Source organism: Melopsittacus undulatus, chromosome 6, assembly GCF_012275295.1.
Source record: "Melopsittacus undulatus isolate bMelUnd1 chromosome 6, bMelUnd1.mat.Z, whole genome shotgun sequence".
NCBI classification, from domain to species: domain Eukaryota; kingdom Metazoa; phylum Chordata; class Aves; order Psittaciformes; family Psittaculidae; genus Melopsittacus; species Melopsittacus undulatus.
The window spans coordinates 63094602-63114440 of NC_047532.1; the positions used below are offsets into that span (position 1 = coordinate 63094602).

General features: G+C 37.8%; 1 protein-coding gene across 4 annotated transcripts in view; it reads left to right on the forward strand.

Annotated features, from left to right (window-relative positions):
* The window catches only part of COL11A1 (collagen type XI alpha 1 chain), a 168456-nt gene extending 149081 nt beyond the window's left edge, over positions 1-19375 (forward strand). For 3 of the 4 annotated variants that reach the window (XM_031054761.2, XM_031054762.2, XM_005140969.4), the window contains 13 exons: positions 1698-1751; positions 2182-2289; positions 2377-2430; positions 9427-9480; positions 10323-10430; positions 10969-11022; positions 11112-11147; positions 11251-11304; positions 11749-11998; positions 14176-14288; positions 15073-15141; positions 15757-15990; positions 17661-19375. In XM_031054761.2, the coding sequence (XP_030910621.1) occupies positions 1698-1751; positions 2182-2289; positions 2377-2430; positions 9427-9480; positions 10323-10430; positions 10969-11022; positions 11112-11147; positions 11251-11304; positions 11749-11998; positions 14176-14288; positions 15073-15141; positions 15757-15990; positions 17661-17807 (1335 nt within the window). In that variant the 3' untranslated portion in view covers positions 17808-19375. The remainder of the gene's footprint in view (positions 1-1697; positions 1752-2181; positions 2290-2376; positions 2431-9426; positions 9481-10322; positions 10431-10968; positions 11023-11111; positions 11148-11250; positions 11305-11748; positions 11999-14175; positions 14289-15072; positions 15142-15756; positions 15991-17660) is intronic. The other variant, XM_031054760.2, reaches the window with a different exon arrangement.
* Positions 19376-19839: the final 464 nt, after the last annotated feature.

The following is a 19839-nucleotide window of genomic DNA, read 5'->3' on the forward strand; positions in this document are numbered from 1 at the left end:
GTCTTGGGTGACATGGTCTAGTGTGAGGCATACTACCCATGGCATGGGCGTTGGAACTGGGTGATTTTAAGGTCCTTTCCAACCCAAACCAGTCTGTGATTCTATGAACTGTCTCTGTTGACCAGAAGGTTCATGCAGTGCTGCTGATGTTCAGTTCCACCCTAGAGAAAGCTTTATTTCAGAAGCAAATGAATGATCTTAGTATACTTCTATGGAAATAGTTATTAAAAGAATACATATTTCCAGGAAGTACATTAAAACTGGTTGAGTTGCTCAAGATATGTGCCAGTAATGGTGGATGATGGAATATATTAAGCTATAACAAGGTTAGGCTAAATTCAGCTCTAGTATAAAAAATTGCTTTTAGGTCAAACTGTAGTCTAAAACCCAGAACTCACAAAGCATACAGGCTCATGCTTGGTTGTAAAAACAGGTCTTATCTGTAAAATTAAAGAATGCGGTTTAGGGACCTGCATTTTTTTAATTGCCTCTTGTTTTGAAATAAAAAGCAGTAAATACATTTCTACATAGCAAACTGCTTGCAGCATTAATGAATAGCTGAGTCTTAGGAAGTTTTACAGATTCAGAAGATCACCTTGTGTTTGATCATAGTCCCTTTACCTTCCTTTTGCTTTAAGCTGCTCATTGATTGGCAAGAAATGGCCACTTGTAATAAAGGCATTTCCCATGATAAAAATTAACCTCCTAGGAAACAGTTGGTCTATTATCTTGACTGCATCTTTTTGTAAACTATGTAAGAGAACCATTTTCAGCAGGGTACATTAGATTCTAGATACTGCTTTTGTTCATAACACGAGCTATGAATATTAATTCCCTGACCTGAAAATAACCCCTTAATGTTTTTGAGGAGAAAAATATAGTTTTATTTTTCATTGAAACCTTAAGAAAATGAAAGATGGGTGACATAAGTAATAGGTATTTGAAGTGTTTCCATGTGACTGCAACTCCTGTTTTGTGGTCTTCACCTTAACCTTATCTCATCTCCATGTTCTTCTGCAGTACGAAGTTGTGTCTTCTTAGTCAAATAGAGCTTTTGTAGACCAGTATCCAGATATCAAGGTACCAGGGAACCAGGTACCAAGAGCTACTTGTAGTCAGTGTCTTCATTTCATTCCTTACAACCTCTACTCATGATTATTTTTATCTCTTCCATATTTACTGGATAATATTAAGGCATGTATCAATTTTGGCTGTCCAGATATCATCAAATGCTTACTAAGACCATTCCTGACTTAGAATAAAGAATTATATGCCATTCTGTGCACTGTAGAATGACAGGCACTTCTGGAATCAGTGGATTACAATGAATAGGTAGAAACCAATGCAAAGCAAATTTAAAACTGTTACTGTATATGTAAATTAGCACTGTTCTTTCCCTTTTATATCCTGTTTTGATTTTTCCAAGCTATTTATTGTTTTTAATCATATCAGAGTTGTTAGATGATGTATATTCTTTTAGCTATTCTAAAAATCCAGAAAGTTTTATAAAGAGAAAAACAGCTGATATGACAGATTGGGATTTTTATCCTGTGAATTAAATGCCAAAAGAGAAATTTAATGTTATTTAGTTAGTATTCACTGCTTATTAATATAGTGGAAATCAGATTCTCAGAGTTTTTTCCACTGGCAGTGTTTTAGAAACCTGAGATTATGAGCTTTGTCTCCATGTTTTACAGGGACCTCCAGGAGCAACTGGTGCTGAAGGCAGACAAGGCGAAAAAGGTGCCAAGGTAATACAGGCAAGATTTTTTTGGGGAGCATTTAGATGTACACTGTATATAAATGGAAAGTAAATTCCTTCTCATGCATTGAATGTGAAACTTAACCAAAACAATAATGGGCAAACCGTAAAATCCAAATTTAACTCCAGAATTAGTAGCAGTACATAATGGAGTACATGGTGGACTCTCACAGTGCAGGCCCAAATCTAGCTCATACCTGCAGAAAAGCAAGATGAGCCTGCTTTACTGGCAGCACCACATCTTTATATGAAGCTATCAAAATACTGTTCAAAAACCTGTCCTGTACAGAACACTGTTTCTAGAATAGCTTCTAAAAAAAGGAGTGAAGAAACTTGACTCTCACTGTGCAGCTTGTATCTCCCTGCAGTGCCAAGCTTAGTTAGATCTTATCTGATCTCTGTTGCTATGTTCTTTCTAGGGTGAACCTGGTGCAGAAGGGGCTCCTGGAAAAACAGGTCCTGTTGGTCCACAAGGACCTGCAGGAAAACCTGGCCCAGAGGGTCTCCGGGGCATTCCTGGCCCTGTGGTAAGTAAACAGAGCATATAGAAATAATATAAATGTTGCATTTCTTGTATATCCTTTGGTAAAGCAACTTTAATTTTTTTTTTCTAGGGAGAACAAGGTCTACCTGGAGCGCCAGGTCGCGATGGCCCTCCTGGGCCTCTGGTGAGTACACTTCCTTTCAGTGCCAAACCAGAAAAAGCACCATTTCATTAAAATACAGCATTTACAAGAAAATGAATGTACAAGTCTGTTCCTAGCACAAAGTCACTATTCTTCTGTGCTGGTAAAATCTGATGCACAACTGCCTTCGAATTTTACTGCTCTACTTCAGTAGGCAGCTGTGCTGAATGATGCTGAGCACATAAAAACTTGCATAAGGCAGTGTAAAACCAAATTTTTGAAATCTCCTGAAGAGAATTAAAACTAAAATTAATGAAACTTGCAATCAAAGAATCTACTTCTATCCTCACATCAGCAAAGCTTCATACTTTAAATCTTTTGAGTTTCCTTAGCAGTTGCAAGTTTTGTACAGCCATTGATTTTAGTGACTGCTAGTTTAGGAAAACATTATTTATAGGGTAAAAGTTATGTATTCCTTAGAGAGTAAAAATCAAGTCAGAATTAGGGCCAAAAAGGAGCTTCTACCAATGAAAAAAAGTTGCTAGTTTTCTAAAAATGAACAGTAGCATCATATCAGTTGTTCACTGAGGCAGTGCCAGGAACCAGTGTTTCAAAGGGTCTGAATGAGCCAAACTCACAGTTTCTAGTGCATCTAAGGCATGCCACAGTTCTGCTATGTCTTAATAATCATTAAAGCAAAGGAAGCTCATAGATGACATACTATCAAATTACATCATTGCTTCTTTTTACACTTGCTATTTTAGTGCATTTTCTTCTAACAAGCTGAAAACATGATACCGAGCACAAATTGCACAACACTGCTGTTCTTATTCAGTATTATGTGCAGAAATTCAAATCTAAATCATATAAACTAGTGGAAAGATGTTACATCTGCTGCTTTCCAAATTCACTGAAACTGTCACAGTTGAGTGACACATTGGGAATAAAAATCCTTGAAACAATATATAGACTGTTACAGTTTGATGGAAAAAAAAATAAGTGTTACACTATTAAGGCATTTTACAGTTCGCAAGCAGTACAAACATACCACATACTAAGTAAAATGTACTCTGTTATTTTGGCCAGAATATACAATCAGGTTACTTCAGGAGAATAGGGCAATAAAGAGCTAACCTCAACATCAGAAATTATGTGGCTTTTAAAGGGCAAGAGAAAGGCTTTGAGTAAGAAGTGTGAAGGGAATCCTCTGTTCCTTTTCCTGTATAGACTCAGATACAAATGTTACAGGTCCTTAAGTAGCCTTAATACTGAAAGTTTTTGCAGTTAAGCTATAAATCTGAACTCAAATCTTTCCAAGAGCATTCCTGCTTCCTCAGTGAGAATTCAAGGTCTGAACAGCAGCTATACATTTTTTCATATCAGAATTCTCCAGTAGATAAGAATGGAAGTGGAAAAAAATGAGGAATTTAAACTGAGATGCTGCATAAATCAAGACTTTTACCCTAAACCAGTTGTTCACTTTCATGTGCATATGTGAAAATGAGCAATTGCCTTTTCTTCCATTGACAGAAACACTTGCACAGGTGAAAGCATTTGGGTACCATTTGCATTTTCAAAACATGCAAGTTCATAACCTCTAAGTAGAGTTTCAGAACAAATAGTTTTATGCCCCACTCACTAGAAGGATTTTTCCCAATGGACTGTGATCTGGTGGATAGGTGTATCTATCTATCACTTCTATGTAAATAATTATAGATGATATTACAAAGGCACCTACATATAGTTTATTTTTTTCTGTCCATTAGAAAACAAAAAATGAGCAAATAATGTGCCAAGGAAACTTTACGCTATAGGTCTCTGTTGTCCTTCATTTTAACATTCTAATTTTGTCTAGTCTCATGGTTAACATATTGCTTGTAAGTCAGAAATGGAAAACAATGAATGAGAAGCTGCAAGGAAAAAGTATTCTTCGGTGCTAAGCCCGTAATACAAACTCTTTTTTACAGAGAGTTTATGATGGGATCACCACCATAGTTTTTAAATGATGTGCCCAATAAAATGCTTGGGGGAGAAATCAAGGAACTGAAAACTGCTCTCCTCTGTTACAATTCTGTGTTGATACCTAAAGCCAAAGAACAATTACTCAGCAATAATAAGCATCCCTTTCCCACTCATCAGTTACCAGAAGCCTCCTAATACATCATCAAAAAATCTCTTTTCCAACATTTGAGAGCTTAAATATTCAGTTCAAGTCTGAAGCTGAATGTATTAATGAAGTGTATACTCCCAAATGAACAGGCTCAACAAGAGCGTCTTGTCAGCCCAACAAGAACCTTTTTTTAGATGGCGTTGCTGCAACTTAAACTTTAGTTTGGATTTTAAGGAAGTAAAGTTTATATGCAACAGTTGCTGAGGTTAGGTCTCCCTCCTTCACATTCCTCCCTCCACAGGAGATTGTTATAGGGAGAAGAATATGAAAACAGATTTGCAGCAGAGCACAACACAATGCAGGTGAAATATCTAATTCTGTGTTCAAGAAGCTTAAAAATTCCACTTTTTATGCATGAATTATGTATTTGCCTAGGCTTTTGCATCTAATGATACCTGAAGTAGAGATGGAAAGGGTATGCACTGAATAATATTTTGTACATGAACTGTTACAGCACTTTTGAATCTGTGCCTGGTTGAAAAGGTCACTTATTACTGCTATCCATAGCATAACTTCTCAGATGTCAACTGCCAGCAGAGATGAGATACTGACTGAGTCTAGTATCTCTACACCTGACGCAGAAGTGTTCAGTGCCCGGATTCATAGCCTCTGAGAAATGAATGCTTTTTCTGGGGTTGCATGTGCGCTGCATAGCCTGAATTTTTTCACTTAATTCAGTACAAATTACAGAAAACCAGCACTGCCATTCTTGTGAAGTTCAGAATATTTCTCAAATCCCTCAAAATTCTTCTAAAATGATAAATAAGGATTAAAATAATAAAAAAATGCAAGCCAAGGTGATTTTAACAAGCTTCATATAGAGACTTTTTCTGTGACATCTATCCGGATTTTTACAATTGATAAAATCGTATCTTCAATGGATTCTTCTTATGACCCAGTAAAGCTACAGAAAAATACCAGCTTGTGTCAAGTTATAAGAACAAGGTTATTCAGTGGTTTTTGCAAGGGAGGTGCAAAAAAAAAAGACCTATCTATGTGAATATGTTTCTCATTTGCAGTGGTTTCCCAGCTAGCAAGACTGCAGTGGAGTTTTCCTATAGATTCTATAAGCGTTAGCTTACATTGGATCCACCTGAAAAAAAAAAGTGATTTACTTTGTCCCTTCCCCACACCCATCCCAGAAACATGGAAAGGCTTGTGGAATGGTTTTGTTGACACTGTGTTCTTCACAGCTCTGTCTCCTGTCCTGGCACTTTTTGTTTACAGAAATCTACCTCTGTGGAGTAATGCTGAGGTACAACTGCAGATAAGACAGAGAATAAAAAGCATTAATTTCCTACTCAGTTTCATAAACTAACATATGCCTTTACTGTGCTGTAGAAAGGATGGCTTATAAATATAAATTAGAAATTGTAAGCTGCTCATGATGTGAACCATTTAAGTAAACTGATACCAGTAAAAAGGTATCAGTTTCACACCTCTGTACGGTAAGGTGTTGTGGTTTAAGCCCAGCTGGTAACACAGAACCATGCAGCTGCTCGCTCTCTTCCCCTCTTTCTTCCCCCCACTTCCTTCTGCCTGCCCCCTCCCAAGGGATAGGGAGGAGAATGGAAAGAATGTAACTCCCACGGGTTGAGATAAGAACAGTCCAATAACTAGGGTAGAACACAAAACCACTACTGCTACCACCAGTAATAATAATAATAATCAGGGAAATAAGGGGAGAGAATACAACCACTCAGCAGCCGCCAACCGATACCCAGCCCAACCCGAGCAGTGATCTGGGCCTTCTGGGTGACTCCCTCCAGTTTCTGTCCTTGGCATGATGTGCTGTGGTATGGAATACCTCTTTGGCTAGTTTGGGTCAGGTGTCCTGTGTCTGCTTCCTCTCGGGCTTCCCATGCCCTTCCTCACTGGCAGAGCCTAAGACTGAAAAGGCCTCAATCGGGGTAAACATTACTTAGCAGCAACTAAAAACATCGTTGTGTTATCAGCACTGTTCCCAGGCTAAAGTCAAAGCCACAACACTGCACCAGCTACTAAGAAGGAGAAAAATTACTGCTATTGTTGAACACAGGACAAAGGGGTATTATCCCACAGATGAGGAGTGGAGGCCCAAAAAGATTAAGGCAGTTGCTAAAAGCATTTAGGATTGCCCAGACTAGAATTGCAAAACTTGAGTAATTTGTGTAACTAATCACATTTACAAAAATGACAAAGGGTCATAAGCTTGTACATGTCAGTGGAGCTAGCGCACATAGATAACATCAAACAAGCATGCAATGTTGAGTAGAAAAGACGTGACTATGTAGAAAATACAAATTTAAATGCATCACAGTGGTCACGCAAGAATTACATGCGGCAGATCAAATAAACCATGATCCCAAGACAATGCCCCAAGTGCTAAAACAAAATAGGTAGTAGATCTCCAACAAAACAATACTAAGGAGCTGTGAGTACAAGCAACATGATTTATATTCTGCAGAAAATATTGCTGAGTTGTAGTAAACTCGAAAAAAAACCATTAGAATCCTAGAATAGTTAGGGTTGGGCAGGACCTTAAGATCATCTAGTTTCAACACCCCTGCCGTGGGCAGGGACACCTCACACTGAACCGTATCACCCAAGGCTCTGTCCAGCCTGGCATTGAGCACAGTCAGGGATGGAGCATTCACAACTTCCTTGGGCAACCCATTCCAGTGCCTCACCACCCTCACAGTAAAGAACTTCCTCCTTATATCCAATCTAAACTTCCCCTGTTTTAACCCGTTATCCCTTGTCCTCTCACTACAATCTCTAATGAATAGTCCCTCCCCAGCATCCCTGTAGGCCCCCTTCAAATACTGGAAGGCTGCTATGAGGTCTCCACGCAGCCTTCTCTTCTCCAGGCTGAACAGCCCCAACTTTCTCAGCCTGTCTTCATATGGGAGGTGCTCCAGTCCACTGATCGTCCTCGTGACCCTCCTCTGGACTTGTTCTAACAGTTCCATGTCCTTTTTATGTTAAGGGCACCAGAACTGCACACAATACTCCAAGTGAGGTCTCACAAGAGCAGAGTAGAGGGGCAGGATCACTTCCTTCGATCTGCTGGTCATGCTCCTTTTGATGCAGCCCAGAATACGGTTGGCTTTCTGGGCTGCAAGCGCACACTGGAGCTGGCTCATGTTCATTTTCTCATCAACCAACACCCCCAAGTCCTTCTCTGCAGGGCTGCTCTGAATTTCCTTTTTGCCCAGCCTGTAGCTGTGCCTGGGATTGCTCCCACCCAGGTGTAGGACCTTGCACTTGTCATGGTTAAACTTCATGAGGTTGGCATCAGCCCACCTCACAAACATGTCAAGGTCCCTCTGAATGGAATTCCTTCCCTCCAGCATATCAACGGAACCACAGTTTGCTCTCATCAACAAACTTGCTGAGGGCACACTCAATCCCACTGTCTATGTCAGTGACAAAGATGTTGAACAAGACTGGTCCCAACACCGATCCCTGAGGGACACCACTCGTTACTGGTTTCCAGCTGGACATTGAACCATTGACCACAACTCTTCGAGTGCGACCATCCAGCCAGTTCTTTATCCACCGAGTGGTCCCTCTATCAAATTGATGTCTCTCCAATTTAGAGACAAGGATGTTGTGTGGGACAGTGTTGAACACTTTGCACAAGTCCAAGTCGATGACATCAACTGCTCTACCCCTGTCCATCGGTTCCATGGCTCCATCATAGAAGAACACCAAATTGGTCAGGCAAGATTTCCCCTTAGTGAAGCCATGCTGGCTGTCACAAAGCACCTTGTTGCCTTCCAGGAGGATCTGCCCCCAGATTTTGCCAGGCACAAAGGTGAGACTGACTGGTCTGTAATTCCCCGGGTCATCCATTTTCCCCTTCTTGAAAATGGGGGTTATATTTCCCTTTTTCCTTTGATCAGGAACTTCACCTGTCTGCCATGATTTTTCAAATATGATGGCCAGTGGCTTTGCAACTTCATTCGCCAGCTCCTTCAGGACCCGCGGATGGATTTCATCAGGTCCCATGGACTTGTTTACATTGAGGTTCTTAAGATGGTCTTGAACCAGATCGTCTCCTACAGTGGGCCCAAGGTCTTCATTCTCAAAGTCCCTGCATCTGTCTTCCAAGACTTGGATGGTTTGGTCAGAGCCTTTGCCAGTGAAGACTGAGGCAAAGAAGCCATTAAGAACCTCAGCCTTCTCCAAATCCAGCGTAGCCAGTTTTCCTGATAGCTTCCAGAGAGGGCCCATGTTGTCCCTAGTCTGTCTTTTATTTGCAATATACCTATAGAATCCCTTCCTGTTTTTTTTAACATCCCTACCCATGTTTAATTCTAACTGGACCTTTTAGCTTTCCTAACCTGGTCCTTAGCTTCCCAGGCAACATCTGTGTATTCTTCGAAGGCCACCTGTCCTTGCTTCCATCTTTTATAAGCATTAAAACTTTACGACAATACTGTCCACTATGATATGAAAGGGCTAAAATAAACAATTAAAATAAGGTATGACAATTAAAATGGAAGTCACAATTGAAAGCATGTAATGTAACCACAGGTAAAATTAAGGTAATAAAAAAAGAGTATTTGAATTTTTTTACATCACTTGCTTCACTGGATGCTTTCAGTGCTCTGAGAATTTAGTTGACCCTCTGCTTCATAGATTTCTAATCACACAACTCTATAGATTTCTAATTATAAAGTAACCTAAAGCTACAGCAGCAGTATCACACTTTTTATTTCAGCTTCATCATGGGCCCTAAATTACACGCTATTAATGACAACCATTAACGACTGAATGATTCTGTACTTTGACTCACACTGCCTTTAGTAGTATTTCAAGCAACCATGATCTGAGCAGTATGTTAAAATTTACTTTAACATTACTTCCCTTGATTTATTTAGGGTCCACCTGGCCTGCCTGGCTTGAAAGGAGATCCAGGTTCCAAAGGAGAGAAGGTATAATGTAGTCATTGTTTGTGCATTTGTAATTTTTATCCAGTCTAAAAGTCTATATAAAATTAGCAGAAGAAACACCAGAGGTTTTGTATCAGAAAGCAAGACAACTTACTGTGTCTACTCAGCTTCACATAGTCTGATAGTAATTGTGAAGTTTTAATCCACATATAGTATCCTGGAGCTATATAGAAAGGAAGAGATTGCTTCCTGTGTCATAATTTATTGACCATGTGATTCTTCCTTGCAATAAAAATCCTAAAGACAGTGATGTAAAGAGAGCTGTTCATTTGACAAAAACTAAGTAGCAATAAAAAGTACTTCAGATTTTTATTTTAAAACAATAAAATCTAAATATTTAACAGCTATAATACCTTCTTTTGAAATAATGAGTTGAGAAATCCATGATAGCACAGTTTATTGATTGCTTGTATATCAGACAAAAACTACATAGAGAAAGGGATATCAGTATTTTCTGAATTTCAGGTTTTGTTTATGTGCTTGCAGCAGCTGCTTATTACTGCATGTGGAAACAACCGTGCAACTCTATAATATGCTTATAGCATCTAAATGTAACATTTATGAAATTTGTACCCACAGGTATTGTTATTTCTGTATTGGTTTCAGTAAGGAGTATGTTGTACCCGAATAAGCAGTCACAGCTTGTAAATTAAGTCTAAAAGGCCAAGTAAAACCTATTAATATGCTTTCAGAACAACTTTTTTCTGGGTTAATCATTGACTAGCAACAGTGATGACATTTGACAGTTCTCATTCCTGTGTTTGAAAAGCACATTTACTTTATATGTATTGTGTGTTAACTATATTTTCTTCTCTCTTGTTTAGGGACATCCTGGTTTGATAGGCCTGATTGGACCTCCAGGAGAACAGGGTGAAAAGGGTGATAGAGGTCTTCCTGGCCCACAGGGATCTCCTGGAGCCAAGGGCGATGCAGTGAGTAAAGCATATTTGTGCTTTCATTCAAGTACTGTGCAAGCAAAGAGCACATATTCAGCTATTTCTTTTGAGAGTTACGATAAACATGTAACACCCAGAACCTCCTGCTAGAAGTTAAGACTTTCCTACAGACAGGGTGAAGTTAGCTTAAAACAAGATCATACTTCAGAAGATGAAGTAATCATATACACCTAAGGGATAAGATAAAAATAGCAACACCAATCTCATTATGTTTATAAACTGCACTATTCAAAGTAGCTTCCTTTCTCCTAGTTACTATCCCTGATTCCAGGCATTATGTAAAAAGTGAGGTTTTGAAGTCAGTCTAAAGGGAAACACAGTTGTGACTGTAGGTACTGCAGAGTAAGAACAACTACAGGCAAACTGTCTGGTAATATTTTAAACTTACAGGCTATTTGGACTGTAGCAAATGACCCTAATCAAAACTCATCGGGGTTGGATGCTTTCATAGATATGCGTTTTTAAATCCAGTCCAGTATTTCAGTTCTGTACTTACTCTCTTATTCTGTCTTAGGGAATTTCTGGTCCTGCAGGTCCACTCGGACCCCCTGGTCCTCCTGGTTTACCTGTAAGTAGTTTCATCCAGTCCTCCTGTTCAAAACACTCCCTGATTGTGTGACATACACTCCAGCTATAGTTCTGTGTTTTTGCCCATAGGGTCCCCAAGGTCCCAAAGGTTCCAAAGGATCCAGTGTAAGTAGTTTGCATCCATATTCTTTGTTCTTTAACTTCTGTGTGTGTTACTTTTAACATTGTGTAGTATGGTCAGCACTTAATTTCTTTAATTGCCTTATAGGGTCCTGCTGGTCAAAAAGGTGACAGTGGGTTACCTGGTCCACCTGGTCCCCCAGTAAGTAAGAACTCTTATCTGACATGCAGAAGGGTAGAAGCCAGCATTTTTGAACTTGCAGATAAGGAATATACTAATGATTTGGATTAATGAAAAATGGGTTTTTTTGCAAATCTAAATGAAATGTTTCAATCACTTGAAGGATTGCTTTATAGACCCCAAGTGGAGTTTTAAAATTTTATCAAAGAAAACATCTTCAGTTTTCATTTGTCATAGGTTATGCCTGTGCTTGAGGGAATTGCCAGGGATAAATAGGCAAGTACAAGTCAGTTCTGCATGTTTAACTTATATGAGGGCAAAATATCAAGGAAATAAGTGAAACAAAGCATTTGAAGAAAGCCTATTCAAAGCTCCTGCAAGCCACATCCTGTGGGCTTCCTCTGCCTATTTATGCAGCTAAAAAACAGGCAGAAAAGGTAACCAGATGCATTGTTTTCCACTCAGGGTCCTCCGGGTGAGGTAATCCAGCCACTGCCAATCCAGTCTCCCAAAAAGACAAGAAGATCTCCTGATTACATGTTATCTGATGCTGGTGATAATATTCTGGATTATTCCGATGGCATGGAAGAGATCTTTGGATCATTGAATTCACTGAAGCAAGACATTGAGCATATGAAGTATCCAATGGGCACACAGAATAACCCAGCCCGAACTTGCAAAGACTTGCAACTCTGCCACTCAGACTTCCCAGATGGTATGTTAATATTGCATGACAAAGGCAAACAAGGCTGAAATTATAATCTGCTAAGATACTTTAGAGAATAATTCATTATTGGTAGGTGGTTAATATAGTTGATCAATAAACACAGTCTCATTAAATCAATTTTTCATTTATAAAAATGCATAAAATGTAAGTAAGAGCTGTTCTCTTGGTAAAATCCTAAATGCTTTAAATACATAACCTGATTTGGGTTTAGATTTAAAACTTTGTTGAGTGCCAAATAAAAAACAGTTCTTTTTTTTTGGAAATGTGGGCCTTGCATTTCCAGAGCTATCCAAACAGGAGAGAAATTAAAGATTGATGCTGATACATCACTGGAAAGGAAAATCACAAACATCAGCTTGTATTAAAAGAAACAAAAACTATTTTAGCTGTATACTTTAGCTGAGCAAAATAATATAAAATAGCACTGTGACTCTCAAAAAATTTACTCTTCTTTTACCCTTAGAAACAACATTTTGTTTCACTGAATGACCACTGTTCTGTATCATTCAGCAAATAGACATTCAAGTTTCTTTTACACTGTTTAGTGCATCTAAGAACTAGCTCAATAAAATGCAGAGTAGTATGAACAAGACACTGTGTTTTCAAGAACTATCTTGATTTAATTATTCTTTGTTGTTTTCTGAGCTTACCCTCTGGAAAGGTTTAAATGAAAGCTAGCCTTCACAGAGCTTTCATGCTTTCATAGTTACTTCAATCGTAATGGATAATTTTCCAAGTTCAAAGCAGTATTTTTTTTTGTGCCTTTAAATGGGAGGGAAAATAGATTTCAACAGTTTAATGCTATTTTATTGTTTTCATTCTAGATAAATAAAAACAGATGATTGCCTTGAGGCATAGTTAAGCCATGTATACGCTATATGAAAAGTACATATTTTACAATTCAGTGACGTTCATAATAATAAATGTTTTTTATAAACTAGATTCACCTTCTTCATTTACCAGTATTTGCTTAGTATCTGGAGCTTTCTTCATATAAAAGTAGTGTTTTGTTTAAAATAAAAGTAAATGCATTCATTAAAACACAGGATTCTCCAGGGGCAAGAATTTGTTTTCAGTAAATACAGCCTGAATCAATGGGATTTTAAAATACCATAAATGCTTTGTCTGTGCCCTGTAATTAGAAGATAGAACTGATGAAGGGATTTGTCATTCTTTTTTGAAACCTTCACTATTAGCTTGAAATTGGATTAGAACAGTAACGTCAGAAAATCATCGTCTTACTGAGGAACTAGCCAGTGATAAGGACCCACACCACAGATATCACCATTATAATTAGTATGGTGTTTAAAAGTGTTCATTTTTAATGGACTTTGGATTGACTGTGGCTCTCTTTAATGCCCAGCCTTCACTCACCTTAGCATTGTAGAGCCTGAATTCTCAGCCATGCCAGTCTGGCAGGATTCTTGAAACTATATAGGGGAAGTTTTAGCTGTCTTTCCCATAGTGTCACCTAACCAAGGATTAGTTAAGGTGCTTTTATCAACTGAAGCAGCCTGGATCTTCACTAGTCTAGTCTTGCAGCTTCCTAACCCAGTAGCAAAAACATCTTCGCTTAAAATATGTCTCTTTCAATAAAAAGAAGCTGTGCCAGCTACATCCTCACCAAACCCTGTGTGACCATATTTTTATGTAGATAGGTGTGCAAATGACTACAGATTTTTCTCTCTGACGTAAGCCATATCTTTTTTGTGCCTAAAGATGCCTGTGTTCGGTTTTTGAGAGTGCTGTTATCACAGGTACAAATTATCCTTCTATCTTAAAAACTGAAATGGCCAAATTGTTGAGATTTGCAATGTATGTTTCACGCATAATGTCCTTCCTCCACTAGACCAAGTTCCTTCATAACCTCAAGCAATATCCTGCAACAGAATCATAGTTTGAAGTAAAATTAGAGAAAAAGAAAAGGAAAAACTTAGAGAAAAGAAAAGATAAAAATAGACTTGATATGTCTGTTAAGTCTTAATAATAGCAGAAACAAATCACAGGGCAGAAAAGGGTTGCTTTCTCATCATTCAGAGAAAACAACTTTGCTATAAACTTTGGAGGACCAAAGTAAAGAAAAAAGTACTGGGGTAGCAGTAAAACCTGGATCTTACAAATACTGATTCCACTACATAAGACAAATAATTTCTCATTTGTTTTAGGGGAATATTGGATTGATCCTAACCAGGGATGTTCTGGAGACTCCTTCAAAGTGTACTGCAATTTCACAGCAGGTGGAGAAACTTGCATCTACCCAGATAAGAAATCTGAAGGAGTAAGTGCCAATCCATGTTTTCAGCTGGCTGCTGACAGATCCTACTACGCTGTTGCAATGTTGAGCTACATTGTCACATTTTCATGTATCTATCTTTCTGGTTACACTAAAATGTGCACAAATCTGAATGAAGTGGTAAAATGGTACATAGATGTAACAAACAGTATTTTCACTGTTTTGCTTAGATAGGGAATCTCTGCATCTGCTTGCTGACATTTCACTACATTTCAGGATGCAACATAGCTGTGTAGGCAGTTAAAGTGCAGAATCTAGCATTTGACCTAAAACCTAGACTCTTAACTACATTTCTCTTGTGGTTTCATTTATATCTATCTATTCCTTTTATACCTGTGCAAAGTAGATATAAAACACTGTATTAACAGTGTCCTCACTTGTTATAAATGACCTCTGTTGGGGCAGATGGTGTAGAGGTGGCTTTCTAAAAGCTTGCCTAAATGAGAGAGATCTATCAGCGTTAACAACAGTGAAAACTCTAATTTATACACTCTTCACAGGGACAGTTTAAACCAGCAGTTTACCTGAAACTTAACAAATGAAAACAGTCTCCTTTAAATAGAAGTAGCTCTCTATAAGCTATCACCTTGGATTCCGTTTAAAGTCACTAATTTGAAGGCATTCTGTACAAGAAAACCATCCTATTTTAGACCTTTTAAAGGGGCTGAGATCTCACTATCTGATGTGAAATTTGTCCGAGGTAATGTAAAACTTTCTATCTGATAACATATGTTTTAAATACTTCTATCTCTGCTGTTTTACCACACAGATTAGGATTTCATCATGGCCAAAGGAGAATCCAGGATCTTGGTTTAGTGAATTTAAACGAGGCAAACTTGTAAGTTATCACTGCAACATAACATTTACTCACAAATCAAGTACACATTATCAGTGATCAACAGATCCCAAATAATTTTACAAATACATAGATAATAAAAAGTCTCTTCAGCCCCAGTCCTTTTCCCCTAGATATTAGCACAGGTATGCAACCTCTTGCCACTGAACAGCAGCCTGCTCTGTATTGTGCCACAGTGATCCCAGTGCTCACATCACCACTGACCCTTAGTAAAACAGCTGGAACACAGATCCCCTGCCCACTTCTAGGTAACTGGAAATATACTGAGCATACAAAGATGAGACTGCAGGATGACATCACTTTATAATTAACTGAACACATATTCCCAAAGAGATTCTGCTGTCTTTCACTGTATAATTTTGTCCTGAGTTCTGAATTATAGTTCTTCATCTTAAATCTATTGAGACAACATGAAAACCTATTTATTGGGTCATAGCTTTATTGAACTTTAACACTCCATAAAATGTTATTATGTTGGCTGATTTTTTTTATTATTATTATTTTAAGGACAGTTTTGTGGTTCTTTTGTCAACAATAACTTTGGTTTGCATTTTAACAAAGGAAATTGAAAATATTGATGTAACTTGTATTTTTCAGCTTTCCTATTTGGATGTTGAAGGCAATTCCATTAATATGGTCCAAATGACATTCCTTAGACTACTGAGTGCCTCTGCCAGACAGAATTTCACTTACAACTGTCATCAGTCTGTAGCTTGGCATGATGCATCATCTGACAGCTATGACAAAGCACTAAGGTTCTTAGGATCAAATGATGAAGAAATGTCTTATGACAACAGTCCTTACATCAAAGCCCTTCACGACGGCTGTGCGGTAAGTGGAGGCTCAGAAGAGTCTTTACAAAACCAACCTATCAATTAAAGTAGAAATCAAACAAACACTTTTTTTTCACAGTTTTCTTCTGGAAAAAAAATCCTCTGAACTATTCTATTTTAATAGAATGCCTTTCAGGAGATTTTTAACTACAGTACATAATTCCCTTATTTAATTTTCATATAGGTACCAAGAAAAAAAATCCTAAGCAAACATAAGCAAAACAACAGAAATGGAGCAAACCTGGCATGCATACAGGCTGTCAGCACCATTGTGCTGAAACTAGACTATTTGCTAATATGAGTGCAGTGTAAGAGAAGAGCAGAAGCAGAAAAAGCATAATCAGGGGAGGTAGCCCATTGGGAAAATATGTTTATACTCAAAATCAAGGCATATGAAGACAGCGTATTTAGTGAATACAGTAAAAACGTTTATGAACTAAGCCATATATGTGTACCCAAACAGTGAATTAATTGTATTGATATGTTTCTTTGTATTTCCTTTTCTCAATTTTGGTAGTCAAAGCCAGGTGAAGTTTGTGGATTGTCTCTTTCATTATCTTTTCTTAGCTTAGCTAAAATCCCAAACACGTATCAGTTTCCTGACCACCTCTCCAGCAGGGTCTTGTAGGCATAGCAACTGTTACCTCTTAGAAACAGAATGGCTTGTACTGAACACTTTTAAACAAAGGCATCAAAGGAGCAAGTGACAGTTAAAGCATCATTAATTATGTTGGGGTTTGATATGGGAGCATTTTGAAGGCAGCTCCTGAGAAATCAGTGATAGAAATCAGAGACCTGAAAGTACCTGGATACATACCTGTCTGAGAGAGATTCAGCTCAGGTAGGTGCAGAGTCTCCTCCCCTCAGTAATGATATCTGAATACATACTGCTTCGGGACAGCCTTTCTGTAGGTTCTGTATTCTGCTTTTGTTATCCACAGTGGATGAATGTAGAGCTCCAGAGTCTTTAAGTCTGTCACTAAACTGAGAACTCTCAGATCTACATAATTTTGATGCTCATCTAAACTTGAGATCCTGGTATAGGTGAAAGAGTTCTCAGCAAGATACAAGAGACAATCTTAACAAAGTGCAGTCTTGATAACTCACAGAACAACTTGGCTGAATGATATTTAGAGGATCTAGAGAGCCTTTGTTAGGAAGTGTGCCTTCAAACCTGGTTCTAAAGGCACCAGTTGGCAGTCCTGTCAGACTACTGCTTTCTTTCACATGTCCAAACAGCTGCTGTAATATTTTGTGAGACAGTCACAGTCTTTCTTCTTAGAAGTGGATCTTTCTTCTGCCTTTCAGAACTAATCAGTAATTTTTTCACAAGGAAGACATGTACACTGCTAGTAGAATATTGTTATAAGTTATTTAATAGTATAGATAGCATATATATTCTCTAAGAAACATTAAATGTCTTGGGTAACTTTTCATTTGTAGGCCTGTTCTAGTAAGCCAAAAGCTATGGGCTGATCACTTTCTTAAATCAAAACCATTCCATTTAATTTTCAAAATAAAATCCTAAGAACTTGTCCATGAGGGGAGCAATAAATTATAAATTCTACACTCAAGAGATAGCCTATGAAGATCTATAGCACATGCTTACTGCTCTGATATATAACCATGTTTGGGTTTGTTTCTCTTTTTTTCCTTGTTTTTTAACAGTCAAGAAAAGGCTATGCAAAGACAGTGATTGAAATCAACACACCCAAAATAGACCAAGTGCCTATAGTTGATGTAATGATCAATGACTTTGGTGATCAGAACCAGAAGTTTGGATTTGAGGTCGGTCCAGTCTGCTTCCTTGGTTAAGCTTAAGACAAAAATCACATCAACAAAAATGTTGCACTTTGGTGCTACCAACCCACTTTATGCCACATGCAAGTTTTGAGTAAGGATGGCGTAGAAAATATGTCTTGTTGTGTATGTCTTACCTAGAAAGTAATTGTTGCCCTTGTAGGGCCAGAATCACATGACTTAAACTTCTTTTACAACGATGCTGTGGCACAGACAAAATAGGGCTCACTTTAGGAACAGCCCCTTTGGAGTCCTTTGTTGCTGTAAAAAAAATGAATGACATGGTGCTCCTTCCATTACAACAAAGAGGTGTTAAGAAAATGTTGAATAAATTGTAATTATTCTGTGTACAGTACTATACTGTTATTTCTCTCAATTTCCAAAACTTGCATGTGTCTTTGAATTGCATCTGGCTCTTATTTTATAATTACAAAACTCCATTGTCAGAACTGTGTATGTATTTGAAAAAATAAAGCTGTACTTGCAAGTGAAGCGAATTCCATTTCTGATTAATAATAAAACTCCCTTTGTATATATTGCTGTTGAAGGGCTTGTTATTTGAAGTCACCAACAAAATGTAAGGTGGCAAAACTGGAAGATCTTGAGCAGCACACTGAAACTCTCTTCTAGTATCACTCTGTGATGATGAACTTCAGTGAAAACACCTTCAAAGGTGCTGTGTTCCATGGTGCTATACCTCAGACTTTTTATGTTCTTTTCTCATTCCACCATTTCATAAGATAACTGTATATACCTAAAATAAACAAATTTCTATTTTTGGGTGGGGAAAATATGTGACAAAAATGAGAAAAAAACCCACCAACTTTTCTGTAAAAGATCTGTTAAAAATCTGTGTGAAAGAAATCAGTCTCTTTTTTTTCATCTCATCTGAATTTGTTTCCATTGTGTTTATTTACATCAATATTGAAACTGCATTATAACAGTTATTTATGGATTCTTGCAGTGTTTACTTAGATTTTTATGTAAGCAATGATGGATGTTTGCTTCCTGAACTGGATACGGGAAGTTCCACAGGATGGTCATATACAATATTTGCCTGTCCCATTAATATGAAGTATTTTTTCCTTGTTATTTCACCTGAAGGCTAGGGATGCAATATGTCTAGGTCATGTGATTCTATACAGTTGCTAAGCAACATACAAGGGTACTGCTTCCTACTGAGCTGTCTTTGACCAAACCTGATACAATGTGCTATTCAAATGTCACCAAACAAATGTTGGTTTGGCCTTCCCTCTGAACATTTTATTCAGGTAGTTGGAAGTAGAAATTACATTTTAGCTTTACAACACAAGTCCTTTTGTAATTATTTTTCGTAATATATGTAAGACTTGAAATGTTTGTTTCTATTTCTTCAAAAATTGTTAAATTAAATAGTAGTAGTTTCTGCTGGCTCTTTTCCAACTGGTCTTTTCTTACGCACGTTTATACATGTAAAAGTGAGATTTCAAAAGTCAACTTCTTGCTGGTCATATTTTCTTTATTTTTGAACCAAAGTTTGTAACTCTAACCTCAAAGAGGAAAATACAAATTTTATTAATAAAATCAAGTCTTGTCTACCTGGATTGGTCATTATCTTTTTTCAGTGTCCAGAGCTCATCCACTGTTAGTACTGTAACCTCACTCTGCTTCCAGACCATCCAGACTAAAAACAAAGTTAATGTTACTACATGTCCTGGCAAGCACTGAGGAAGTAGTACCACAATTACTGGGAAGAGAAATGTTAATAGAAAAGATACTGATCTGGCCATTGGCATATGCAGCAAGGCTGAGAAGTTCTCATTTAGTTCATATGGATTTGTGGCTGCAGCATTACACATAAAATTATGAAACACAAGATAGGAACCCAGAAGTTTTTCCAAAGCCACTCTTTTACCTACAGTGACCAACTGCTTTACAATCTCATGCTTATCCTTGTAGGATCCCATAACGTAAATAAATCATTTATCAACAAGAACTAGGCCAAGGCCTAGAAACTACTGAAACACATTTCCAGTGGTTTAGGTAGTGGAACCAGAAACAGCGATGG